Raw genomic sequence first — 25,203 nt, 5'->3', positions numbered from 1 at the left:
TTGGTTATTTAATTGGTATTGTCATTCCGCTGTTGTTTGTGATTGTGGTTAGGTGGCTAGTGGATATGAGACCACTAGTCATAGTTATTTATATTATTATTATTTACTAAAAAAAAAAAAAAAATGGGTCAGGTCGTTTCAGTTTGGTATCAAAGCCTTTACGGTTCTAGGTTTGGGTTCACTAGGTTTTTGTTGTGTTTTCTGGGATTGCATGTCTTGATTGATTATGTGAGTTAGTCAATTGTGTTGCATGGAGTCCTAGATCATCTTCTTCGAGCCTACATTGTGATTCCAGAGTGAGTTTTTGTTTTTGTGTTCTGTTTATTGTGTGCTTAGCCTTCTGCTCATGGTAGTCCAGATGGTTAGAGAGGATGCTGTTGCTGGTTGTGGTCGTGGACGCGAACGTGGTCGTGGACACGGACGTGGTCGTGGTAGGGGCTGAGTCCCAGTGGTTAGTGAGACTGCGGACCAGAGTGTGACAGCAGAGGGTGTCGGCTAGTCGCAGGGTGTCCAGAGGGATTCCATGAGTGTGGCCGGAGGGGGAAGTGTTGATGCCCCAGTAGCTGGTGATGGTAGGGCCCCAGGTGTGGGTGTCCCAGTGGGTGGAGTCCCGGGTGTCGACCTTGCGGGTTTGTTGACATAGTTGTTCGAGCGGTTGGCATCTGTGGCACCGGCTGAGGCCCAGGTAGTGCCACCAGTGGTGGCGGAGGAGCGGCAGCCAGTGGCTGCGGATGTGGGGTCTATTCTCGTTATATCAGCATGCTGACAAAGATGGGCTGTATTGGTACCGAGCAGTTTTCGGGAGGTACAGATCCTACCGCTGCGGATGCGTGGAGGAGGAGTGTGGAACGTAACTTCCATACTCTGAGGTGTCCTGAGGGATTTTGGGTGGACATTGGAGTCTACTATTTGACCGGTGATGCTCAGTTGTGGTGGAGTTTTGTGGCAGCTAGGAGAGTGCAGAGGGAGATGTCTTGGGCTGACTTCGTTTTGGAGTTCAACCGCAAGTATTTCCCTAGGGAGGCACTGGATAGGTTGGACGTGCAGTTCCTTCAGCTAGCTCTGGGGACTCAGTCAGTGCGGGAGCTTGACTTGGAGTTCAGTCGACTTCTAAGGTATGGGGGTCAAGATATGGAGTCTGAGGAGGCTCAGATCAGGAGGTTCTTGAGGGCCCTACGTGATGACTTGAGGGTTCACTGTAGGGGGCGGAGTTATTCTTCGCGTGCAGATCTGGTTGAGACTGCAGCAGGGATTGAGGAGGATATCCGGGCACAATCAGTGGCGGCTAGCCCAACAGTCCAGCCTAGTAGGGCTCAACATCAGGGAAGTTCTAGTAAGGGCGGTAAGCCTGTGCAGGGAACCAAGAGGAAGTGGGAGGCTAGGCAGACGTCGAGTGGTGCGAGGTTCTTTAGGTGTGGGAGCAAGGATCACAAGATTGTTAGCTGTCCCAAGAGGAGTGCCCTGTCGACAGCAGATCGTGTGTTCTACTATTGCAGGTAGTCAGGGCAAATCAAGCCCTATTGTCCCAAGTTGCAGCTAGTAGCATTGGCGGCATTGCAGCTATTAGCATTGGCGGCATTGCAGCAGGTGCAGCCGGGAGGGCAGCAGGTGGCACGGATTGAGCAGGCGCCACGGGTTTACACGACTGTAGATACTGGTGGGACCAGTGTCGGGGCGATCACAGGTATAATCTCTGATACTTTGTCTTTGTGAATTCTAAGTAAGTTCGGATTTTATGTTGTCCTGTGATACAATGTTAGGTTCTCAACACATGAGGTTTGTGTAGGGACCTTGTTGGTGGGCGGGTTTAAGTCCCACGTTATGTTTGATTTTGGAGCTACTCATAGCTTTATTACCCCGGAGTGTGCAAAGAGTGCAGGTATCGTGGCAGATCCCGGAGAGCGTACAGGAGTTGTCAGTGTTGCTGGAGGCCAGTTTCTGAGGGTCATTGGTCGAGCGAGGGGTATCGATATTCAGATCGTGGGAGAGTCTTGGCTTGCGGATTTGCTTATCAGCCTAGTGGAGTTGTATGACGTTATCTTGGGGATGGACTGGTTGCATCGGCATATGGTTCATCTGGATTGTCATCGTGGTAGAGTGGAGTTTGAGCGTTCAGGAGGGAAGTTAGTTTATCAGGGTATTAGACCGATTTCGGGGAGTCTCGTGATCTCGGTCATTCAGGCTGGGAAGATGATCGAGAAGGGCTGTGAGGCTTATTTGGTTACTATATCTATGCCAAAGTCAGTGGGGAAGTCTACGGTTAGCGGTATTCAGGTTGTAGAGGAGTTTGAGGACGTGTTCCAGTCGTTGCAGGGATTACCACCTTCTCGGTCTGATCCTTTTACGATTGAACTAGAACCAGGGACGACACTGTTATCCAAGGCTCCTTTCAGGATGGCTCCAGCAGAGATGGCAGAGCTGAATAAGCAGCTAGAGGATTTGTTGAGCAAGGGATTCATCCATCCTAGTGTATCACCATGGGGAGCGCCGGTGTTATTCGTTAAGAAGAAGGATGGGAGTTTCCGCTTGTGTATTGATTATAGAGGTCTCAACTGGGTCCCTATGAAGAACAAGTACCCTCTTCCGAGGATCGATGAGTTGTTGGATCAGTTGAGAGGTGCTACTTGGTTCTCCAAGATAGATCTGGCGTCAGGTTATCATCAGATCCCGATAGACGAGGCGGATGTGAGGAAGACTGCTTTCAGGACGAGGTATGGGCATTATGAGTTTGTAGTGATGCCGTTTGGGTTGACTAACGCACCAGCTGCGTTTATGAGATTGATGAACAGCGTGTTCAGGAGTTTCTGGACGTGTCTGTCATCATTTTCATCGGCGACATCCTGGTTTATTCTAAGAGTCCTAAAGAGCATGCAGTTCTGGAGAAGTTGTGGGCGCAAAAGTTGTTTGCTAAGTTGAGCAAGTGTAGTTTCTGGCAGCGTGAGATGGGTTTTTTGGGTCACATTGTGTCTGCAGATGGAGTTTCTATAGATCCGGAGAAGATTCAGGCTATCAGGGATTGACCTAGACCGCAGAATGCCACGGAGATCAGGAGTTTTCTCGGGTTGGCACGGTATTACAGGAGATTTGTGCAGGGGATTGCGAGCAGAGCACGTCCTATGACTAAGTTGACGGGGAAGGATGTTTCTTTTGTCTGGTCACAGGAGTGTGAGGAGGGCTTTGCAAGCCTGAAGTAGATGTTGACTACTGCTCCGATGTTGGCCTTGCCTGAGCAGGGAGAACCCTATGTGGTTTATACAGATGCATCTAGAGTGGGTTTGGGATGTGTGTTGATGCAGCATGGGAAGGTGATTGCCTATGCTTCGCGACAGTTGCGGAAGCATGAGGACAACTATCCTACTCATGACTTGGAGATGGGTGTTGTAGTTTTTCCCCTGAAGATTTAGAGATCTTATCTTTATGGTGCAAAAGTACAGGTGTTTAGAGATCAAAAGAGCCTGAAGTATATATTCACTCAGCTCGAGCTGAATTTGAGGTAGAGGCGGTGGATGGAGCTGGTTGCGGATTATGATTTGGAGATAGCCTACCACCCTGGTAAGGCTAACTTGGTTGCAGATGTTTTGTGTCGGAAACGAGCGGCTTCGGCTCAGGAGCAGGATATGGATTCTCTGGTAGGAGAGATCAGTGCGTTGAGCTTGTGTGCGGTTTCTCAGGAGCCGCTGGGTTTAGTTGCAGCTGATAGAGCAGATCTGTTGAGCAGAGTGCAGTTGGCTCAGGAGTCGAATTTGGGGCTGGTGAATGCCTCAAAGGATGTTGACTCAGAGTATCAGGTTTCGGCTAATGGTACTATTCTGGTGCATGGGCAGATCTGTGTGCCCAAGGATGAGGAGTTGAGGCAGGAGATTCTAAGAGAGGCTCATCCGAGCATGTTCTCTATTCATCCAGGAGCGATTAAGATGTACCGTGATCTCAAGAGGTACTATCACTGGGTCGGGATGAAGAAGGACGTGGCTAGTTGGGTTGCGAGGTGCGATGTGTGTCAGCTAGTGAAGGCTGAGCATCAGGTACCAGGTGGATTACTGAAGAGTCTTCCCATTCCAGAGTGGAAGTGGGATATGATTACTATGGACTTCGTGGTGGGTTTGCCAGTGTCCAGGACGTTTGATGCTATTTGGGTCATTGTGGACCGGTTGACTAAGTCGGCACATTTTCTGGCCATTAAGAAGACTGATGGAGCAGCAGTCTTGGCTAAGAAGTATGTGAAGGAGATAGTCAGGTTGCATGGGGTGCCAGCGAGCATTGTGTCTGATAGGGATTCCAAGTTCACTTCGGTGTTCTGGAGGGCATTTCAGGCAGAGATGGGCACTAAGGTGCATATGAGTACAACTTATCATCCCCAGACAGATGGACAGTCAGAGAGGACGATCCAGACGCTGGAGGATTTGCTGAGGATGTGTGTGTTGGATTGGGGTGGCCATTGGGCAGATCACCTGAACCTGGTAGAGTTTGCTTACAACAACAGTTATCAGGCGAGTATTAAGATGGCTCCTTATGAGGCTTTGTATGGGAGACCATGTCGTACACCTTTATGCTGGACTCAGGTGGGGGAGAGGAGCATGTTTGGTGCTAGTTTTGTTCAGGAGACCTCAGAGAAGATTCGGGTTCTCAAGCTGAACATGAAGGAGGCTCAGGATAGGCAGAGGAGTTATGCTGATAGGAGGAGGAGAGATCTTGAGTTTCAGGTAGGAGACAGAGTGTACCTCAAGATGGCCATGTTGCGGGGCCCGAACAGGTCATTGTCAGAGACTAAGTTGAGTCCGAGGTATATGGGTCCATTCAGAGTGATTGAGCGGGTTGGACCAGTGGCATATAGATTGGAGTTACCTGAGGTGATGCGTGCATTCCATAAGGTTTTCCATGTGTCTATGTTGCGGAAGTGTCTCCGTGAGGGAGAGGAGGTGTTGGCTAAGATTCCTGAGGATCTTCAGCCTAACATGACTTTGGAGGCGAGACCAGTGAGGGTTCTCGAGAGGAGGATCAAGGAACTTCGGAAGAAGAAGATTCCTTTGATGAGAGTCCTGTGGGACTGTGATGGTGTTGAGGAGCAGACTTGGGAGCCTGAGGCAAAGATGAAGGCAAGGTTCAAGAAGTGGTATGAGAAGCAAGCCGCGACTTGAGCTTGTTTAGCCTGGTCCCATCTGTAATCCGTGGCTGGAGCGGGAATGGAGTATTCCAGCCCATCTCTCTTGTTACTCGGTCGCTTGGGGTGGTTGGTTGTGCGACTCAGTAACAAGATGAGGTGGTGTTTGGGGTACAAAGTTTCCGTGAGGCGGGGTTGTGAAGAGAAGTTTCCAAAAGTGGAAAGTTTCCAAAAATGGAAAGTGCTAAATATGGAAAGTTTTACGGGAGTTAGAATTTGTCCATTTTAGCGGTGGGAAGCCTTGGAGGGGCTTTTGTGCCTTTGTGGCGGACTTTCGAGTCAGAGTGCCTGTGTGTGGCGGTCTTGTTAGACATTGTGTGGCCTTTGTGGCGGGCTTTTAGCCAATTGTGTGGCCTTTGTGGCGGGCTTTTAGCCATTTGTTGGCCTTTGTGGCGGGCTGTTTAGCCAGAGTGTCTTTGTGACGGTCCTTCGGGACAGATGGTCTTTGTGACGGTCCTTCGGGACGAGTGGCCTTGGTGGCAGTCCTGTTTAGGATATTTGTTTGGCTTTGGTGGCTGTTCTGTTTAGGACATTGTTTAGCCTTTGTGGCGGCCCGTGGGGCAGTGAGATGATCCTTGTGTGGTCATGGGGTATTCCAGTGAGGGGATATGTGGTTGGTAGGACATTGTGTTGTCTTACGCGAGCCACGGGAAGGGAACCTGGTTAGGAATAGGACTCAGACGTGTTCAGAATTGTTTGCTCACGACTCTTGGGGGACTTCGGTTCTCCTAGTACCGCCATATTCCAAGACTTTGTGGCTTGGGAGTGTGGTTGGTATATTGACTTCGGATGACGATCCGAAGGCGTGCNCATTGTGTGGCCTTTGTGGCGGGCTGTTTAGCCATTGTGTGGCCTTCCTGGCGGGTTGTTTAGCCAGAGTGCCTGTTGAGGCGGTCTTTCGGGATAGATGGTCTTCGTGACGGTCCTTCGTGACGAGTGGCCTTGGTGGCGGTCCTATTGAAGACATTTGTTTAGCCTTTCTGGCGGTCCTGTTTAGGATATTTGTTTGGCCTTGGTGTCGGTTCTGTTTAGGACATTTGTTTTGCCTTTGTGGCGGTCCTGTTTAGGACATTTGTTTAGCCTTTGTGGCGGCCCGTGGGGCAGTGAGATGATCCTTGTGTGGTCATGGGGTATTCCAGTGAGGGGATATGTGGTTGGTAGGACATTGTGTTGTCTTACGCGAGCCACGGGAAGGGAACCTGGTTAGGAATAGGACTCAGACGTGTTCAGAATTGTTTGCTCACGACTCTTGGGGGACTTCGGTTCTCCTAGTACCGCCATATTCCAAGACTTTGTGGCTTGGGAGTGTGGTTGGTATATTGACTTCGGATGACGATCCGAAGGCGTGCTGTAGGGTGACGACCTGAGAGACGAATATTGGATTTCTCCTTATACATTATGGCATGCGGGTTTAGACCCGATGAGGAGCCAACATTATGGCATACAAACTTAGGTCTGATGAAGAGCCAATAAAAACTCAAGGTTTAGGCCTATGAGACAAGGAAAGTCCAAAAGTCGAGAGCAAATAACGCCTGGAGCGTGAGTCTATCACCTAGAGGTGACCTTTCGTATATCAGTCGGAGGAGTGCAAGCCTTGGAGTCGGTAGCACATGAGTCCTTGGCTTAGTGTTGTTCGAGATTCGAGGACAAATCTATTTATGGTGGGGGAGAATTGTAACGCCCGCAAACCAAAACTCTGCGTTTTGGGGGTGGGTGTCGATCGACACTCATGTGGTGTCGGTCGACACTCAGGTGGTGTCGGTCGACACCACTTATTTATGGTTCGACCAGATTGATTTAATTATCGATTTGGACCGGTTTGGTTTAAGAAAAACCATTGAACCGAGATATTTAAGTGGGAAAACAACCTAGGTCGTGTTTTATTTTTGTCTTGGTCGCCGTTTGTTGTTTTTGAGAGAGAAAGAGGAGAAAACAGTTTGTAAGAGTTCTTGTGAGAGTTTGTAAGATTTGAAGGCATTTTGGAGAGATCTTGCTGTGAGAGTGAAGATCCAAGGCTAGGAACGTGGTGGGAAGGTTTCTGTGGTGGTAGCTTCGTCCTTTGGGCTTAGATCTCTTTGTTGGCTAAGGTGAGTGCATGACCATGGCTTATCTAAGCTAAGATCTCTGTTTCTGTGATATTGTGTGTTGTTTGGTTGTTTGTTTTTGGTTGTTTGTGAGTTTTTCGTAGCTCCTAAAGCTTGGATTCGTTCCTGGGATTGTGTGGGATGAAGAGGAGAAGTTTGGAGGCGATATTCAGAGGTTCTGTTCGAAGGAAATCACTGCTCGACAGTGGTGTCGGTCGACACTAACGCGGGGATGGCTCGGGAACTTAGCGAGTGTCGGTCGACACCATGTGGTGTTGGTCGACACCAGATGTCCAGTGTCGGTCGACACCTTCTGGTATCGGTCGACACCATTCTGACAGTAACCGGATCGTGTCGGGTCACTTGTTCATGTTCCTGGTTTGTTTTATTGTTGTTGTTTGTGGCATGAGAAATCTTATTGCTTGTGTGTATAGCCCAGTAGATGGAAGGATTGTCTCACTGAGTATTTATCAAATACTTATGCATCTCAATTTGTGTTTGTGGTGCAGGTAAATGCAAAGTGTGATCGTGGAATCAAGGCAATGAAGAGGAAGATGTTCTAGGAACTCGATTGGATGTTGTATAGCATTGCTAGATTGCTAGAGTTGGGTCTTTAGAACTTATTAGGTTGTCGGTTCCTTGGTTTCCTGTTGTTTGACATTGAAATGGTTAGAATTGGTTGTTGGTTATTCTATCATGGATTAATATTGGATTATTGGTTCAGTTGGTTATTTAATTGGTATTGTTATTCCGATGTTGTTTGTGATTGTGGTTAGTTGGCTAGTGGATATGAGACTAGTCATAGTTATTTATATTATTATTATTTATTAAAAAAAAAACGGGTCTTTCAGATAATAATACATATGAACGCAAATAAAGCTAAAAAAAAGGCAAAAGAGATATTTAATTAAATATCAAGATTTTCAAATTAAAAAACTTAATAGCCTGTTTCCTCTTCTTGGTCTCATTTTTTCCTTTGTCCGCGGACGTGTTTATTCCTTCTCCATTTATAGAATTTGAAAAAAGAAATAATTCCGTATGTCAGGTTAAAGATTATCTGATAAGATATTGCAATTAAATCCAAAGGCACTATATAAGTACTAAGTAGAAAATGTTTTTATAGTTATATCTAACTTTTACTTGACCAAAAGAAATGGTGTCACAAACAAGATCTCTCGTCCGATTTCTATTCATTTGCCTTATAGTATCTCCCTTCTGTGGTTTTGCATTTTCCGCAACTTTGCCCACGCAAGAAGGTATACATTGACCTGATTAGGTTATATACATACCCATTCATTCATTTATGTGTTAAATGACTTTTTATGCGTGTGGTTCTTTTTGTAGTGGAGGCCTTGAGGATTATAGGGAACACCTTAAAGAAGAAGACATGGACTTTTAGCGTGAACCCATGCGACGTTGCATCGAATGTAGGTGGATGGATAAACCCTAACCCTGTTGAAGGGTCTGAAGACGCCGTCACTTGCGATTGCTCTTTCCTTAATGGAACCGTTTGCCATGTCACAAGCATGTAAGTTAATTTGATGGGTCTTATGGGTTTTTTTTTTTCAATAGGTCTAATGAAAGCCATTATATTATATTTGATTTTTTTTTTGGTTTTGCCATAGACTTTTGAAGACACAAGACCTTCAAGGGTCTCTTCCGAAGGAGTTTGTAGGGCTTCCTTACCTCCAAGAGATGTAAGCAAAAACCGAGAAATAATCGTTTTACAAGTTGTTACCATAATCTGCATCCTTTCTCAAAGTAACTTAATTAATTGTCAATCTTCCTTTACAGTAATCTCGCGAGAAACTATCTCAACGGTTCAATACCTCCCGAATGGGGAGTTTTGCCACTTGTCAACCTGTAAGGACTTATTTTTTCTAGTGGAATATTATACTATGTAAAATAATGCATAGTATCATTTTTGATGTTGATGAAACACAGCACACTTCTTGGAAACCGTCTAAGTGGTCCAATTCCCAAAGAGATCGGAAACATTAGTACTCTTAGAAGCCTGTGAGTTGATTTTTATTTTAAATCTTTAGTGATTGATATAGTTCATGTTAAATGGTAATTACTGACTTATGCGGCTATGTTAGTGCCTTGGAATACAATCAGCTATCCGGGATATTACCTCAAGAGCTTGGGAATCTATCAAACCTTCAACGACTGTAAGAGTCGTCGTCAGTCCATTTTTGTTGTTGGTTATGTTGTGTTGAAACATAAATTAATCCATGTTTTGCCTCCTTGTTAACTTTTTTTTTTAGGTTTCTTAGCTCAAATAACTTCAGCGGGGATATACCAACTACCTTTGGCAAACTGACCAACTTGACCGACTTGTAATTAATATCTTTGCACTAACAAGTTCTACTTTGCTTAATCTATATATATCTGTGAACAATTCTGATTCTTTGGGTTTTATAAACAGCCGTATAAGCGACAATAGTCTCACAGGAACTATTCCAGATTTCATCGGGAATTGGACAGAACTTGAGAGTTTGTAAGACCAATTTATTTTTGGCTGCTATATCCCATCGCTTTTTTTTCATTAATTAGGTGTTTATGATAGCTTATATGTTTGTGACTCCCTCAGGGTTAGCCATGCAAGTGGTTTAGCAGGACCCATACCTGTTTCTATTGCTGGTCTCACAAATTTGGAGAAGCTGAGAATCAGCGACTTGCCTGGACCAGGATCTCCAATTGCCCCGCTACAAAACATTTCAAAGATGAAAACATTGTAAGTCTCCGACTAGATTTGATTCTTCCGGTTTTAACAGTTTTCACCTGAGTTAGTTAAAAAAAAAAAGATTTCTGTTATACTTCTGTTCTGTTATTTATATATATTCAAGTTTTTAAAACAGGTACCAGTTCGATAATTTAAGGCCGGTCAATCAAGGTTTAGAAAAATAATTTTCTTTTAGTTTTATATTTTAAATAATTATATTTTTGTGTTTATATATTTTTAAATAATTATTATATTAAACGGAATGAATACTGATCTTGCTTATTAAAAAAACACTCATTCGTCCATTGTTTATTTTGTAGGGTTCTTCGGAATTGTAATCTTACAGGAGAGCTACCTTCATTCCTTGGAACCAATACTACTCTCTTGGAAAACTTGTTAGCATATTATATATATACCTTACGATATTCAAGTATCAGATGATTTGTACAGTGGTAAAAAGTAACTAACTTAAAAGTATGATGAACCATTTGCAGAGATCTTACCTTTAATCAACTGAGTGGACCAATCCCCAGCACATACACTGAACTTAGAGATGTGAAAAATTTGTATGGCAGGCTTCTCTTCTCTTAGTGGTTTTGTCATAATTGAGAATTTCTCTGTTGAATTAATTAATGGTTTTCTTGCATGCAGATATTTGACGGGGAATATGTTAAATGGGCCAATCCCAAATTGGATGGTAAAGGAAAGAGATGGAGATACAATGTGAGTTTTCACACTCACCTGTGTAACCCTCATTTTTTTTTTAATACATTTGTGCGATACAGACAAAATCCTCTCTGTTCCGATTCTTTTTTTTTCCCAGTGATCTGTCCTACAACAATTTCTCCGAAGACACAAACACTCAGGAATGTTTTTTTGAAAGAATGTAAGTACCTTCCAAATTCTCAAAAATTGTCATTATGATACTTCACAAGGAATCTCACGGTTTCTTGTTCATCATCATGTGGCTTATAGGAATCTCTTCGCAAGTTCCTCTTCAATGACAAACAACTCGTAAGTTTTTGCTTTCTAATATAATTAATGACCATCGAGTGTTCTACTCCAAACACATGGATCGATAGATGAGCTACCAGTGCGCTAAAAGTAAGAACATGCATACAACCCTGAACCTATAATTCTATTTCCATGCATGTATCTGACTCTATCATTCTCTACATGATTTCTCTTTTAAAATAGATTTCTATGGTCTTCATATAAACTGTGGTGGGGATGAGGTGATAATCAATGGTACTAAGTACAATGCTGATACATATGATAGAGCCCCACATTTTTTCGAAAGCACAATAAATGGTTGGGTTTCAAGCAACACAGGAAACTTTATAGATGACCATCGAGTTCCCGGGGGATCAGGAAATATATGGAATAATACATCTGAGCTCAAGATGATAGATCCTCAACTCTATGCACAAGCTCGCCTCTCAGCCGTCTCACTCACTTATTATGCAATGTGTATTGTTAATGGAGATTACAATGTTAATCTCCATTTCGCTGAGATCATGTTGAAGGATGGCCAAACTTGTAAAAGTTTGGGTAGACGTATCTTCGACATATACATCCAGGTAACTCGAAGAACTTGCATTAAATAGTTTGAAAATCATAGCTTAAATGTGAATTTGATGCCATTTCCAATGCAATGATAATAAATCCAGGGAAAGCTCATGGTGAAGGATTTCAACATCGTAGAGGAGGCAGGAGGTGTCGGAAAAGTTGTCATCAAGACAATTCCAGTTACGATTACAGATGGTAAGTTGGAGATACGGTTGTCTTGGGCGGGGAAAGGAACTATAGCTATTCCCGACAAAGGTGTTTACGGTCCACTCATATCGGCTATATCCGTGGATCCAGGTAAATTTTTTCAACCTATTTTTTTTTTATCCAGGTCCATTAATAGTATTTATTTCTTACATTTCTATCGACGCAGCAAAAGCACTATAAATATGAAGAAGATATGGGAGTTCATTTTCTGTTATTGCATCTGAAATTAAGTCGTTACATTGTGTTATGTACATGTAACGAAAACTAAAATTAAACCTCTTCGTGCTTTGAGTTGTGTACTTTTCATTTCATCAAACTTCAAACTTCTTAATAAGTTCGGAATATGAATAAAGCTTTTTACCACTGTTTTCAACTTTGACTAGGATTAGAGACCCTTATATTTGGGTAGAAAAATTATTTTATCATATTTTTCAGTTCATTTAAATTCTTTCTTCTATTAGTAAATTATAATATAGATTTTTTTTTTCGCTTGGTTTATAGAAAGATATATTGATTGTTTGAGTTTTGAAGAAATTTGAGTTATTATTTGATGTATTTACAATTCAATTTACAGTTATTTATCTTTTATATCTATTATTTCAGGCATACATGACATTCCAAAACTCTATAACTTAAGTAGTAATTTAAATTCTTCTAGTTATTTCCGAAATTTTTGATACCAAATTTTAGTAGCCTAGATTATTTGATTTAAGAATAAAAATTATTTTATGTGAGATGTTTGTACTGAGTTCAAAAATTTGACATGAAATGTTTGAGTATTAATAATCATAGTACCCATATTAGCACCAACCAGTTTCAGCTTTGTACAATCATAGTACCCATATCTACAGTTTGAAATAGTTTTATATTGAGTTATGGATGAATTAGTTGTCTAATATTTAAAATATTAGAATGAATTAGGCAAAGAAATAAAGAAGTTTAAACAAAATAGTACAGTAAAACCTCTATAAACTAATACTCTATAAATTAATAAACACTATAAATTAATAAATTTTGATAGTCCCAAGTCGGAACAGTGTAAAAAATAACAAAATTCAATAAGATAATAAGATAATAAGTTTTTTTGAAATCCTCATGTAAAATATGGTCCCAATAGTATCATAAATTGATAATCATGCAAATTTACATATACTTTTTTTTTCTGCTGCGTAAATTTACATATATATATATATATATATGTTTATATAGTAAAGTATGTTTCTCTTAAACCTCATATTATTAAATAATTGTTATATTGTATCTTCAAACTATATTAATGATATAAAATATTCTATAACATTTCATAAAACAGGTAAGACTTTTAAAAGTTTTCAATATCTATATATGCATCATTTGTATTTTGATAGTTTGATAGACTATTAAAATACGATAATTGATATACTTATTCATAAATTTGAATATTTACGTCATTTGTATAAGTAAATTTGTCTATAATATTTGTAATTCATTGTCAATAATATTTTTTTAATTATTTCAAATTAGATTCCAATACCATAAAATTTACAACATCCAAAATTCTAATCTTATTTTGCAAAAATTGTCTCAATTCATAATTTTATAAAAATTAAAAATATACCTATAAATTAATAATTATTAATTTACACGATAAAATAAGAATTATTAATTTATAGATAAACTAATATCACTATAAATTAATAAAATGTCTTGGTCCCAACATTATTAATTTATAGAGGTTTTACTGTATTATGGTTTCTTAGAAAAACATGTTTATTAAATAAGATTAAATTTATCACATAATAGTATTAATTATGGTTTCTTAAATTTATCACAATCATTAAATTAGGCAAAAAAATAAAGAAGGCTAACTTTTTTTACAATATAGATGTAGTTAACTATCCAAATGTAATCATATATATAAAAAAGTAAGGTTTTGGTCTCTTCTTACTGGTTGATTTTCATTTAATGTTTTCTAATTTTTTTTATTTTTTATTTGCTTTCTAATTGCTTTAAACAATATTTAAGACCCAATAAACACAATACATTTAACTCACACATTAAAATAAAATTATAACTGAAAATAAAATAAATTACGCATTAATCATATTCCACCACTCAATTTTATTCAAACACAATAAATTACTATTGTAACTCCATAATTCTAAATGTAAATTCCATCATTTCTTATCATATAAATAAGATTTCTCTCATTCTCTAATATTGGCATTTTTTTACTATCTCATTTTCACATTCTCTCATTCTCTTCTACAATACTTCAATTTTTTTTTCTTATTTTTGTTGTATGGGCTGTAAAAAAAATGAAACATCATTGTAAAATTTTAATGCTAAATTTTAATTTTAGAGACTACATGATATATATTTGAAATGACCTTACCCGTTTTTTTTTGTATAATAAATAATAATAATATAACTATGACTAGTGGTCCCATACCCACTAGCCACCTAACAACAATCACAAACAACAGCGGAATAACAATACCAATTAAATAACCAATAATAATCCAATATAGAATAATCAATATCCAATCTTAACCATTTCAATGTCAAACAACAGGAAACAAGGAACCGGCAACCTAGAAAGTTCTAAACACCTAACTCTAGCAACCTATCAATTCCAGACAACAATCAATCGAGTCCCTAGAACATCTTTCTCTTCATTGCCTTGATTCCACAATCACACTTTGCCTTTACCTGCACCACAAACACAAATTGAGATGCCTGAGTATTTGATAAATACTTAGTGAGGCAATCCTCCCATCTACTGGGTAATACACACAAGCAATAAGATCTCTCATGCCACAAACAACAACAATAAAACAAACCAGGAACATGAACAAGTGACCCGACATGATCCGGTTACTATCAGAAGGGTGTCGACCGATACCAGAAGGTGTCGACCGACATTGGGTGTCGACCGACACCTGCTCGACACCCCCGAAACCCTAACGGTGTCGACCGACACCTCCACATGGTGTCGACCGACACTCGCTAAGATCCCGAGCCATCCTCGCGTTAGTGTCGACCGACACCACCGTCAAGCAGTGATTTCCTTCTAACAGAACCTCCAAATCTCGCCTCCAAACTGCTCCTTTTCGTCCCACACAATCCCAGGAACGAATCCAAGCCTCAGGAGCTACGAAAAACTCACAAACAACCGAAACAAACAACCAAACAACACCAAATATCACAGAAACAGATATCTTAGCTTAGATAAGCCATGGTCATGCACTCACCTTAGCCAACAAAGAGATCTAAGCCCAAAAGACGAAGCTACCACCACAAAAACCTTCCCACCACGTTCCTAGCCCTGGATCTTCACTCTCACAACAAGATCTCTCCAAAAACACTTTCAAATCCCACAAACTCTCTCTAAAACCTCAAGAACAGTTTCTCTCCTTTTTCTCTCAAAAAACACAAAGCGGCAGACAAAATAAAACTCCCAAAACCCTTCTGGTCGACAATTCCCTTATATAACCCGGTCCAATGGTTTTTTCTAAACCAAACCGGTTCAAATCGATAATTAAATCGATCTGGTCGAACTAGAATAAGTGGTGTCGACACCACCAAGAGTGTCGATCGACACCACCAAGAGTGTCGATCGACACCCACCCCCAAAACGCTAAGTTTTGGTTCGCGGGTGTTACAATATTTTACATTGTTCTTATTTTAAAAGATTCATCTCCATTATCTAATTTGGATTATTATCTTATAAGTAATCATTCTCTCCTCCTCTCCCACCAATATCAAATGTTGTTATATCTCATATGTGTTGTAAGAGTTTGATTCTATATTTTAATTTAGAAAGTATTATATATATTTAACATTGTTTTCAAATTTTATTTTATTTATATAATAATAAAATATTTTTTTTATATTTCTTACCTTTCTAATCTATTCATATTTATTTTTTAAATTTGCATAGGTAAATTTAAATTCACATATGTTGGTTTTAACAAAAAAAAACAACTTTATTTGAGAATTAGATGTTCCTATTCATTTTTAAAAGATAAATGTGTAACATAATATATATATAAGCATTTTGTCTTGCAATCACAAGTTCCATTTCCATTGCTTAACTCCATGGTTAAACTATAATATGTTGTCCTATTTGTAGGAACAACAACATACTTATTTAATAGATGATTAATCGAAATAAACATTTCTCCAAATTTTATAATTCAATCAGTGTGAGTGTACTTATTACTTTGAAAAACCTTTACATTGAAACTCACAAAATCATATAAGAAAACTAAAATACTATGTCACTTCAAATTTGGAAGGAAACACTTGGTATTCCTTTTTAAAAAAGTCAAGACACATATAAAAATTTATTAATATTTAACTCACTTTAAAGGCATAAAAGGTCATTTAACTCAAAAATAACTTCTATCCAATAATTCCCTACATTTACATTCCTCCCATAAATAATATATATATATATATATGTTCAAGATTATATTTAAATATTACAGAATTGTTTAGTTAGCTAAACTTATAGTCACATATATTGGTTTCAAAGCCAACTAAAAAAAAATAGAAACGATCTTATTGATATTAGACCAAAACATGGGCATACAAACATAATCACTTACATGGAAGATAGTTATTTTTTTTAAATAACTTATTATTACAACATCAACATATGAAGGGTTTACATAAGCAGTTAATTAAAAAATCTAAAATACAATAAATGTATTGGGAACAATATCAGTCAATGATAAGATTGGATCCTCAAAAGCAAAAAACAACATCCTCATAATTCATAAAAAATAAACGTCACAATTGTACACATCTAAACGAAATGGTATAAAGATATAGTGTATAGATACAAGTGACTGCGAAGCCCGTATATGTCTAATTAAAATGAAATAATACAAAAGAGAAAACGAAAAAGACCAAAAAAAAACAAGAAAGTGCCAACTACACCACAACCCACGCGTTGCGTGGGGAAGTGAAACGATCCGACCCGTTTTTTTTTAATAATAATAATGAAATACCCCATAATATTTAATTACAACCCAAACAATAAACCTATAACAAAATCAACATGCACAGCGGAAGACAAACCAAACCAACTCCAATTCAATTTAAATACATTACCAATCATAACCAATATAAACCAACAACCTAACATGTTTCTAAACCAGGTTCCAACAACACAAACACTAAAAACCGACATCACAAAACCGAGACCCTAGATCATCCTCCTCCTCATTGCCATGATTCCACGCTATACATTACCTGCACCACAAACACAATGAGATGCGTGAGTATTACCAGAAATACCCAGTGAGGCGATCCTCCCATCTACGAGCTATACACACAAGCAAATCAAGAGTACAACCGCAAATAAAACATAACAAACCAGTCATTGAACACAACACCCATTAACACATTCACCACACCTACACATCAATCACACAAAACAAGTCATACAACCCAATCGCTTAGATAAGCTCATGGTCACACACTCACCTTTTCGACCTGATTATAACAAATATGACAAGTTGAGACTCTCCTAAAGTCTGCAACAGCCCAGAAACCCCCTACAACAAACCACAAAACCAAAAACGACTTTATAGCAAAACTAGATAGAAACATCATAAAATAACAGTTTCAAAGACGAAACCCTAAAATAAACACCAACCGTTAACTATCCAATCCCTCCGGTGCAAAGCTATTCCTAGACGTCATGAAGCTTCCCACAAAATTGCAGCACAATCAGAACTCAGGTTAAACGGCAATCGATCCCAAAACACCCGCTGGTCTCAATCCGCGACTGAAACAAAATGCCACACGAAACTGCTTATAACTCATCGAGTTTAAATCCAAATCCACTTCTGTAAAACTTAGAATGACGACGAAAGGCTTGGTAATAACTCCACCAAATTTCGTTACCTTTGAGTATGATTTTTCGAAACTGTTTCCTCCAAAACCCTAACGATTCTGGTCCTTTGCCTAACAAACCAAAATCTAACCTCTCCTTCCTCACACCTCTTCTCCACAAACAAGTTCTCTTTTTCCTCTCTACAAAAACGACCACAACCCCAAAAGAGAGTAGAGAAGCGTGAGTTATAGAGAAATTTAGGGTTCCTTCGTTTATATTAATTAAACCAGAATTTATCTAAACCGATACTAGACCGATATTAAACCGATTCCACCAAATTTCTGATGTAAAAATCCAATATTTTTATTTTTTGGGACACGGGCGTTACAGGTCTCCCCCACCAACAAGGATTCATCCTCGAATCCGACAACTTTGTCCATCCGCCAAGGACCTCCGTGCAACTGTCACCACGGCCCGCACATCCTATGACAGGACTGAACATTGTCAGCCAAAGTTTTTCGTGCAACTGTCGCAACAGCCCGCACATCCACGTGACTCAACGGTCCACACAACCCTGACTCCACTAGTCAGCACAACACAAAAATACGAGGTCAATCCCAAATTTCGAGGTCTACATCCAGTCACTATGCTCATACTCACGTTCCTAGACATTGTTTGCTCTCTCACTCATACGTTCTCAGATCGCAACCTTCGAATTGCACCGCCTGCACTCTCAGACCGTCGTCCTCGAGCCATACCGTCTCACTCTTGGATCGTCACCCTCGAGATCTCGGTACCAAGGGAACTACTCATCCCCTCCGGGGAACTAATCATCCCCTAGGAGAACTAATCATCTCCTCTGCCGCTCTCAGGGTCGCAACCCGTCAAGACTGCGGTGCACCAGGAGAACTAATCATCCCCTCAGGAGAACTAATCATCTCCCCAGGAGAACTAATCATCTCCTCCGGGGAACTAATCATCTCCTCATGATAAAACAAGTCCTACCGTCAATAGCATCTCCCGACCGGAACTACCTCCTGTGGTTCGCGTAAAACATCGCAATGATCTACCAACCACCATATTCCCTCACCGGAATATCACCACCACCATGACCACTCTTCAGGCCAACTCTAAAACATCTCATCCAAATTGAATAATTCAGGATCATAAATAATGATCATTATCAGTTGAAAGTTATAATTAGATAACCATCTTTGATATAACAAATAATTTTATTTGCTATTGGTTACCATATAACAAAAGTAACAATGGCTAAAGATACATTAGACTTCATACATGTTATATTTCATAAACAATCCAATCAATATTGCAAACAAGTAAAGTATTTGATTACATTATGCCCATTGCGCAAGCTAGAATCTTGTATGTTTGCTCATGCAAAAATATAGTGTATATAATGATTGTTAAGTTCCAAATATCTATGGAAATAGGATATCTCCGTAAAATTAGAGCAAATGAATGTAGGATGTCTAAAGAAATATATATACTTTCAATTACGTTTTTAAGATTTCTAAAATTGAAAACTTGATTATTGTTATTATTTTTGCAATGACTTTCCAAAAGTATTTTCCAAATTAATATAGAGTATTTAAAGAATACACTTTTAAATTTGTTTCGTAATATTAATGATGATTTGATACTGATTTAACAATGAAAAAAAATCATTAATTTATTTTTTGTTGAACATATTAGGAAACTATAAATGAGTCAAACCTTCACAAACAGTTTATCAAGGCGATACCAAAAGAAAATGAGAGAAATTGTGATATTGTTAGCCAAAATTTGTAGTTGTGATGTTTTATCATCATATTATCTTCATGATCAACAACTAAGTACTATTTTAATATTTGTTTGGTCTGAATAAGATTTAGAATGTTATCATTATTGTCACACATTATCGAAACATGGTATAGAAGTTTTAAAACTTGTAAATACGTACTTACATATTAAAATCCGCGGTCGTAACAAGTTTGATCCAAAAAATACTTTGATTCACATTCCAGATCACGTTTGCAAAGATTGACATATAAAGTCTTACTATAAGTTAGTATAATATATAATTAGGTGACTAAAAATTTGGTACTCGATTACAAATAACAATTACACTTACAAAATTTATAACCATCAAAAGGAAGAAGAGGTTAGCAAAATCTATAAGTTCTATAGCTTATTTCAAAGATGGTCATTTATATTGTTATAAAAATTTATCATAGTAAATTCACATGGACGAATGATGTGTGTCGATTCCAAACTTAAAATGTTTTCTCATTTACTTCATTTTTTCCAGCTCACATGCATCATCCATAACTATCTCAACCTTTACGAAAATTTGTTTAAATCTTGACATTTTTCATTTGAATCATGTTATAGATGCATGCTATTTAGATGCAGAAATATTATGCCAGGCCCAAACATCTTTGATGCAATGTGATATAAATATAAATTTATGACGCATTTATGTATACAACTCATTATGTTCTAATATAATTATTTCATACACCTAAGCTGTTAGTAATTATAAAATCATCCTATTGATTTGGTGGTCTATATTTAAACTATGAGATGAATACAAACAACCACAAAAATACTCTATTTTTCAAAACATATGCACAAAGTTTCACAAAATCGCACAATATTTAACATAATCAAAAATCTTAACCTAACTATAATAAATGTATAAATTAATTGAATTGAAGTATAATAATTTAATGCATAATACTATAAATAGTGAAAATTACATTAAAATATATAAACTGATTAAATTTTTAAGTTTTAATTCAAATTTTTGGATGAAGTTTGGAATTTTTTATTAGAGAAACAAAAGGTAACTGAAAATTTGTTCCGCCTGTTTATTATTGTAATCTTTTAAAGTTTACTACAAGTTTGAGTACTCTCTGGAATCATATATAATTAATCACAAAATAACTTGATTGATAATGGAATATGTTGAAAACTCATGCGAGATGACACTGACTGTATATCAAATATGATTTCAGAAATTTGGTTTGCTATGCAAGTAATTTGTCCAAAACTCAATATTACTTTAGCAGACTACAATTTTATTTCAATATTTCAAGAAGTATTATATTTTGCTCAAAAGTCATAATTTGAAAGTATTTTCATATACTTGTGAGAATCATAAGTAGTCATGTTATTTGTCATTTCATTCCTACTACAACTTATATGGTGGGACATATTGTTAGCAAATAATTATTTTCCAATATAATTTAACGTCAATATTATTGTTTCAAGTAAATGTTTGTTAATAATTATGTCTTATTACATGAATAAACCATCATATAAGTTAGAAAAATAAAAAACAATCACAAAATGCGCAAAATGTTTAAAACATGCACCATATATGATTATGTCAAACCTAAAAAACCTAAATTTGATAATGTGTAAAATGAGCAAATATTTTGTATGGATGAGATTTGGAAACTTCGACTTTGAGAGAAAATGGAAAATATGTTTTTGTATGTGGTTTAGTGTAATATTGAGATCATTGTCATATACACTAATTACAAGAAGATGATTATCTTGATAAGGTTGGACGTTCATATACCCATTTGGTTTAGATTTTTTTGGTTTAGCTAGGCTTTTAGCCTTCAAAGTATTTTCTATGTTTTGATTGAGTTAACCCGAAATAGTTATTATTTTTCAAAATAAATTGTGTTCAAAGTCCAATAATTCATAGTTCATATAATCTTACATTCAACAAGAAATCAAGAACACAAGTCTACAAAACTAATAAAAGAGAGATTCAAACTAAAAACTAATACAAAACAAAGAACACAAACTTTGTATAGCTAATGAAAGAGAAATCCAAGTCTGCAAATAAGAAAGAAAAAACACAAGTCCATGAACCTTCTCTTAAATCTTGAAAATTTTAGAATAAAATGATCTTGGAACCAAATAGTAATTGTAATAACTGAAAAATATGAAACTATAATATTATATTACATCAAATTAAAAAATCAAATGATCTTATAATTAAATGTTATATTAATAGCTCAACTGTTTGTATTAACTTATAAGTAGTATCTCAAATGTTGCGTGGATTTACCATTAATAGTGAAATATAAAGTAAATTTATTGAGATATATTTAACGTTTTTGAAATTGATTATTTTGTATTTTATATGATTTAGAGTAAAAAAATATCTTTTAGCTTCTAAGACAAAATAATTGTAGCAAAATATTGGTATAGTAAAATGTTATGAATTAAAAGAATGCATTTGACAAATGGAACTTAAAATTTTAAATATGAAAATAGGGTAACTAATTTTTATTGTTTTGTAATATCAAATTTTTGGTTTACCTAATTGAAAATATTTATCTAACTAAAAAATTGCAACTACCTAAGGAGCTACAATAAAATAAGCTTGAGAAGAAATGTTGAGATAATATATATTTTATGTAGTCAGTAGCACTATATTTTTACTAAACAAAACATCAAGATTTCCAGCAACATCATGTCATTATAATAGATTGTTGGATGACAAAAAAAATAAATTTAAATTATGGCATGTTAATAAACATAAGAAAGTATTTATGAAATTTTTAAAGTAAAATTTTCTTTGAAAAAACATATGAAATCATTTCTTCATCTTGTTTGTCATATATGGATATATATATTTGATAAAAGTTTGATTATTTTCTTACATATTATCATTTTAATGATCATCTCAATAAAATAAGCAAAAACTATTAAGTGATGAAAGAAGTTAGTATCTTATAAAAATACATCTCTTCAACAAAAAACCGTTAAACTTACAAAATCTATGAGACCATAAAAAAGAAGAGTAAATAAGTAATCGAGAAAGAGAAGAAGAGAAGAAAATGACAAGTAAATATACGATAAAACCAGCCACAACTATTTCTTTGTACACCAACGTGTGATAAGACTTAAAATCCAACTGCGTATTTATACTCTATCTTACAAGATCTCATGTTTCTTATTTATACAATCCATTTTATTTCTTATAATTAAAAAAAACAAACAAATTTTGGAAGTATTGATAACTTTGTTGCAAACATGCTCATTATTTAAACAATCCATTTCATTTCTTATAAATTATAATTAAAAAACAAACTAATTTTTATTGTTGTGTAATTTCAAGTTTTGTTTTCACTAAGGAATATAGTTATATAACCAAAAAAAAATGTAAGTACCTAAAGAAACTATCAAACAAGCTTAAGAATATACGTTGAGATAATATATATTTCATGTGGTATGTAGAACTACATATTTACTAAACAAAATATCAAGGTTTCCAACAACATCACGTCATTATATTAGCAATTTAGCATGTTAGATGAAAAAATGAAAATTATGACATGTCAACAAACAAATGAAAATATATAAGATTTAGATAGTTTGATTTTTCTATGAGAAAACATATAAAATCATGATGAAAACATTTCTTCAGCTTGTTTGCAATATATTAAGATATATATTTGAGAAAGCTTTGATTATTTTCATAAAAATGCTAACCATAACAACAACATATGTTATAATATTTGTTGTCGTTTTGGTTCATATTAGTTTTTGATTTCTTGCATTTGGTCATTAAACTATTATGAGAAAACATATATCATGCTTCCACAAAAAAACATAGATTATAAAAAATCAACAATTTAAAATAATGGAGTTACAAATATGGTCAAGAGAATTAAAATTGTTAAAATATTTAGTTAACAAATCCACTAAATCCATGTATTTGGATAAGAATAAGCATTTTGTTTTGGATAATTGAAAAGATGCTTGTAGAATACAAATAGTCTTTGGAAAAGTTTCGTCCACAAATCTTCATGTTGGCTTATTGTAGTTACCAAATTACATTATTCTTCTAATTTGGTCTTGATCAATGAAGCTTATAATGATGCAATTAATAATTTTGTTGCAAACATGCCCTCATTTAAAAAATCCATTTCAGTTTTCATAATTCATATAATAAAAAAGTTTATGACATTTACACTTGATATATGACCTTCCATAAATCCTTGCAAGTGTTACTCGTGGATGATATGTTTGATCATTTTCATGTGTATTTTCTGTTAAAAATGTATAAGAAGTAATAACAATATAAGAATTTAAAAGAAGGTCAAGTTAAAACTAACATCAAAACGCCGAAGTTTTAATGATTCAAAATTAAATGTCGTTTACATTTAACTATCTCTTTAAAATACTTGGCTAAAAACAAAACCTTATGATATATATGTATATATATAATAGAAAATTTAGGTGACTATCTAATTATTTAGCATAATATAATTTAATTTTTGATTTTCTTTTCACTTAAGACGATGTAAAAGAAAACAAATAAAAAATGTATCTAGGATACCATAATTTGTTGTATTTTTTATACAATTGAATTATTTAGCTTAATATAGTTTGTTTTTTATTTTAGCTTTTAAATGATGGGAAGGAAAAAAATAGGAAAATTAATAGAAATTACACATGTCAACAGAATACATCTATCAACTTCTCAAAGCAAGTCTTTAAAAAGAACATGTATATACATTCAGGTATGTTCATGTTATCGAATATCATCCGAACCGAACCCGAACTACCAAAACACTAGCCCTATTCAAATATTTATCACTAATGTGTTTGAATCATGATTGGATTTTTAGGTTCAGGTTTAGATTTTGGGGTTTTGTTCAAGCGTAACATTGATACTTGAATTTGTAGACAATCCACAAGGGATGGCACACCGCACATTGATGCGGATTAAGAAAATAGTTTTGCTAATGAAAGTAAATGTTTTGAATGCTAACTTTGTAAAAAACAAAATAAGAATATGAGGCAAATTTGTGTTATATTTACACAGTGTAAAACAATTGTCCACTCTATTTATAATGTTTTGATCGATATATTTTACCCATTTGCACTAGTTGTAGCCACTCTATTGATTTGGTGGTCTATATTTGGACTATGAGATGAAGACAAACAACCACAAAAATGCTCTATTTCTTCATAACATATGCATAAAATTTGCTAAAAAATCGCACACATATTTACATAGTCAGAAATCCTAACCTGGGTATAATAAATATAAACTAATTGAATTTTAGTATAATATTTTTATGCATAATACTATAAATAGTGACACTTACATTAAAATAGATAAACATAATAAATCTTTCAGTTTAAATTCAAATTTTGGGATGAGGTTTGAAATTTTTTATTAGAGAAACAAAAGGTAACTGAATATTTGTTCCGTTGTTAATGTAATGTTTTAAAATTTAACACAAACCTAAGAGCATTAAAATGTTAAAATATTTAGTTACCAAATCAAATCCATGATTTTAGATAAGAACAAGACGTTATTTTTTGGATAATTGAGAAGATGCTTGTAGAATACAAATGATCTTCGGAAAATTTTTATCCACAAATCTTCATGTTGGCTTATTGGAGTTACAAAATTACATTATTCTTCTAATTTGATCTTGATCAATGAAGCTTATAATGATGCAATAAATAATTTTGTTGCAAACTTGCCCCTCCTCATTTAAAAAATCTCTTTCATATTTCGTATAATAAAAAATTTAGGTGACAATCTACTTATTTCGCATAATATAAATTTTGATTTTTGTTTTCACTTGAG

At 36.2% G+C, this 25,203-nt stretch overlaps 1 protein-coding gene across 1 annotated transcript; it reads left to right on the top strand.

Annotated features, from left to right (window-relative positions):
• On the top strand, positions 524 to 24,279 carry LOC104720317 (probable leucine-rich repeat receptor-like serine/threonine-protein kinase At3g14840). The gene is made up of 14 exons (XM_019230721.1): positions 524 to 629; positions 8,587 to 8,770; positions 8,868 to 8,939; positions 9,037 to 9,105; positions 9,187 to 9,258; positions 9,342 to 9,413; positions 9,510 to 9,581; positions 9,671 to 9,742; positions 9,836 to 9,979; positions 10,462 to 10,522; positions 10,619 to 10,664; positions 11,165 to 11,547; positions 11,638 to 11,833; positions 24,230 to 24,279. Exons 1-14 carry the CDS (start codon positions 524 to 526, stop codon positions 24,277 to 24,279), a joined length of 1,599 nt encoding a protein of 532 aa, XP_019086266.1.

The sequence above is a fragment of the Camelina sativa genome, chromosome 10 (genome assembly GCF_000633955.1).
Source record: "Camelina sativa cultivar DH55 chromosome 10, Cs, whole genome shotgun sequence".
Lineage (NCBI taxonomy): Eukaryota > Viridiplantae > Streptophyta > Magnoliopsida > Brassicales > Brassicaceae > Camelina > Camelina sativa.
This window is presented reverse-complemented; position numbering and strand designations above follow the sequence as displayed.

What these genes read in the sequence shown, in the direction of transcription:
- LOC104720317 (XM_019230721.1), top strand. Translation starts at nt 524, where the DNA reads ATGAGTGTGGCCGGAGGGGGAAGTGTTGATGCCCCAGTAGCTGGTGAT. An exon ending in GTTTTGCCACTTGTCAACCT is followed by an intron (nt 9,106 to 9,186) that starts GTAAGGACTTAT and finishes GATGAAACACAG; the next exon opens with CACACTTCTTGGAAACCGTC. An exon ending in TCTTCGACATATACATCCAG is followed by an intron (nt 11,548 to 11,637) that starts GTAACTCGAAGA and finishes TAATAAATCCAG; the next exon opens with GGAAAGCTCATGGTGAAGGA.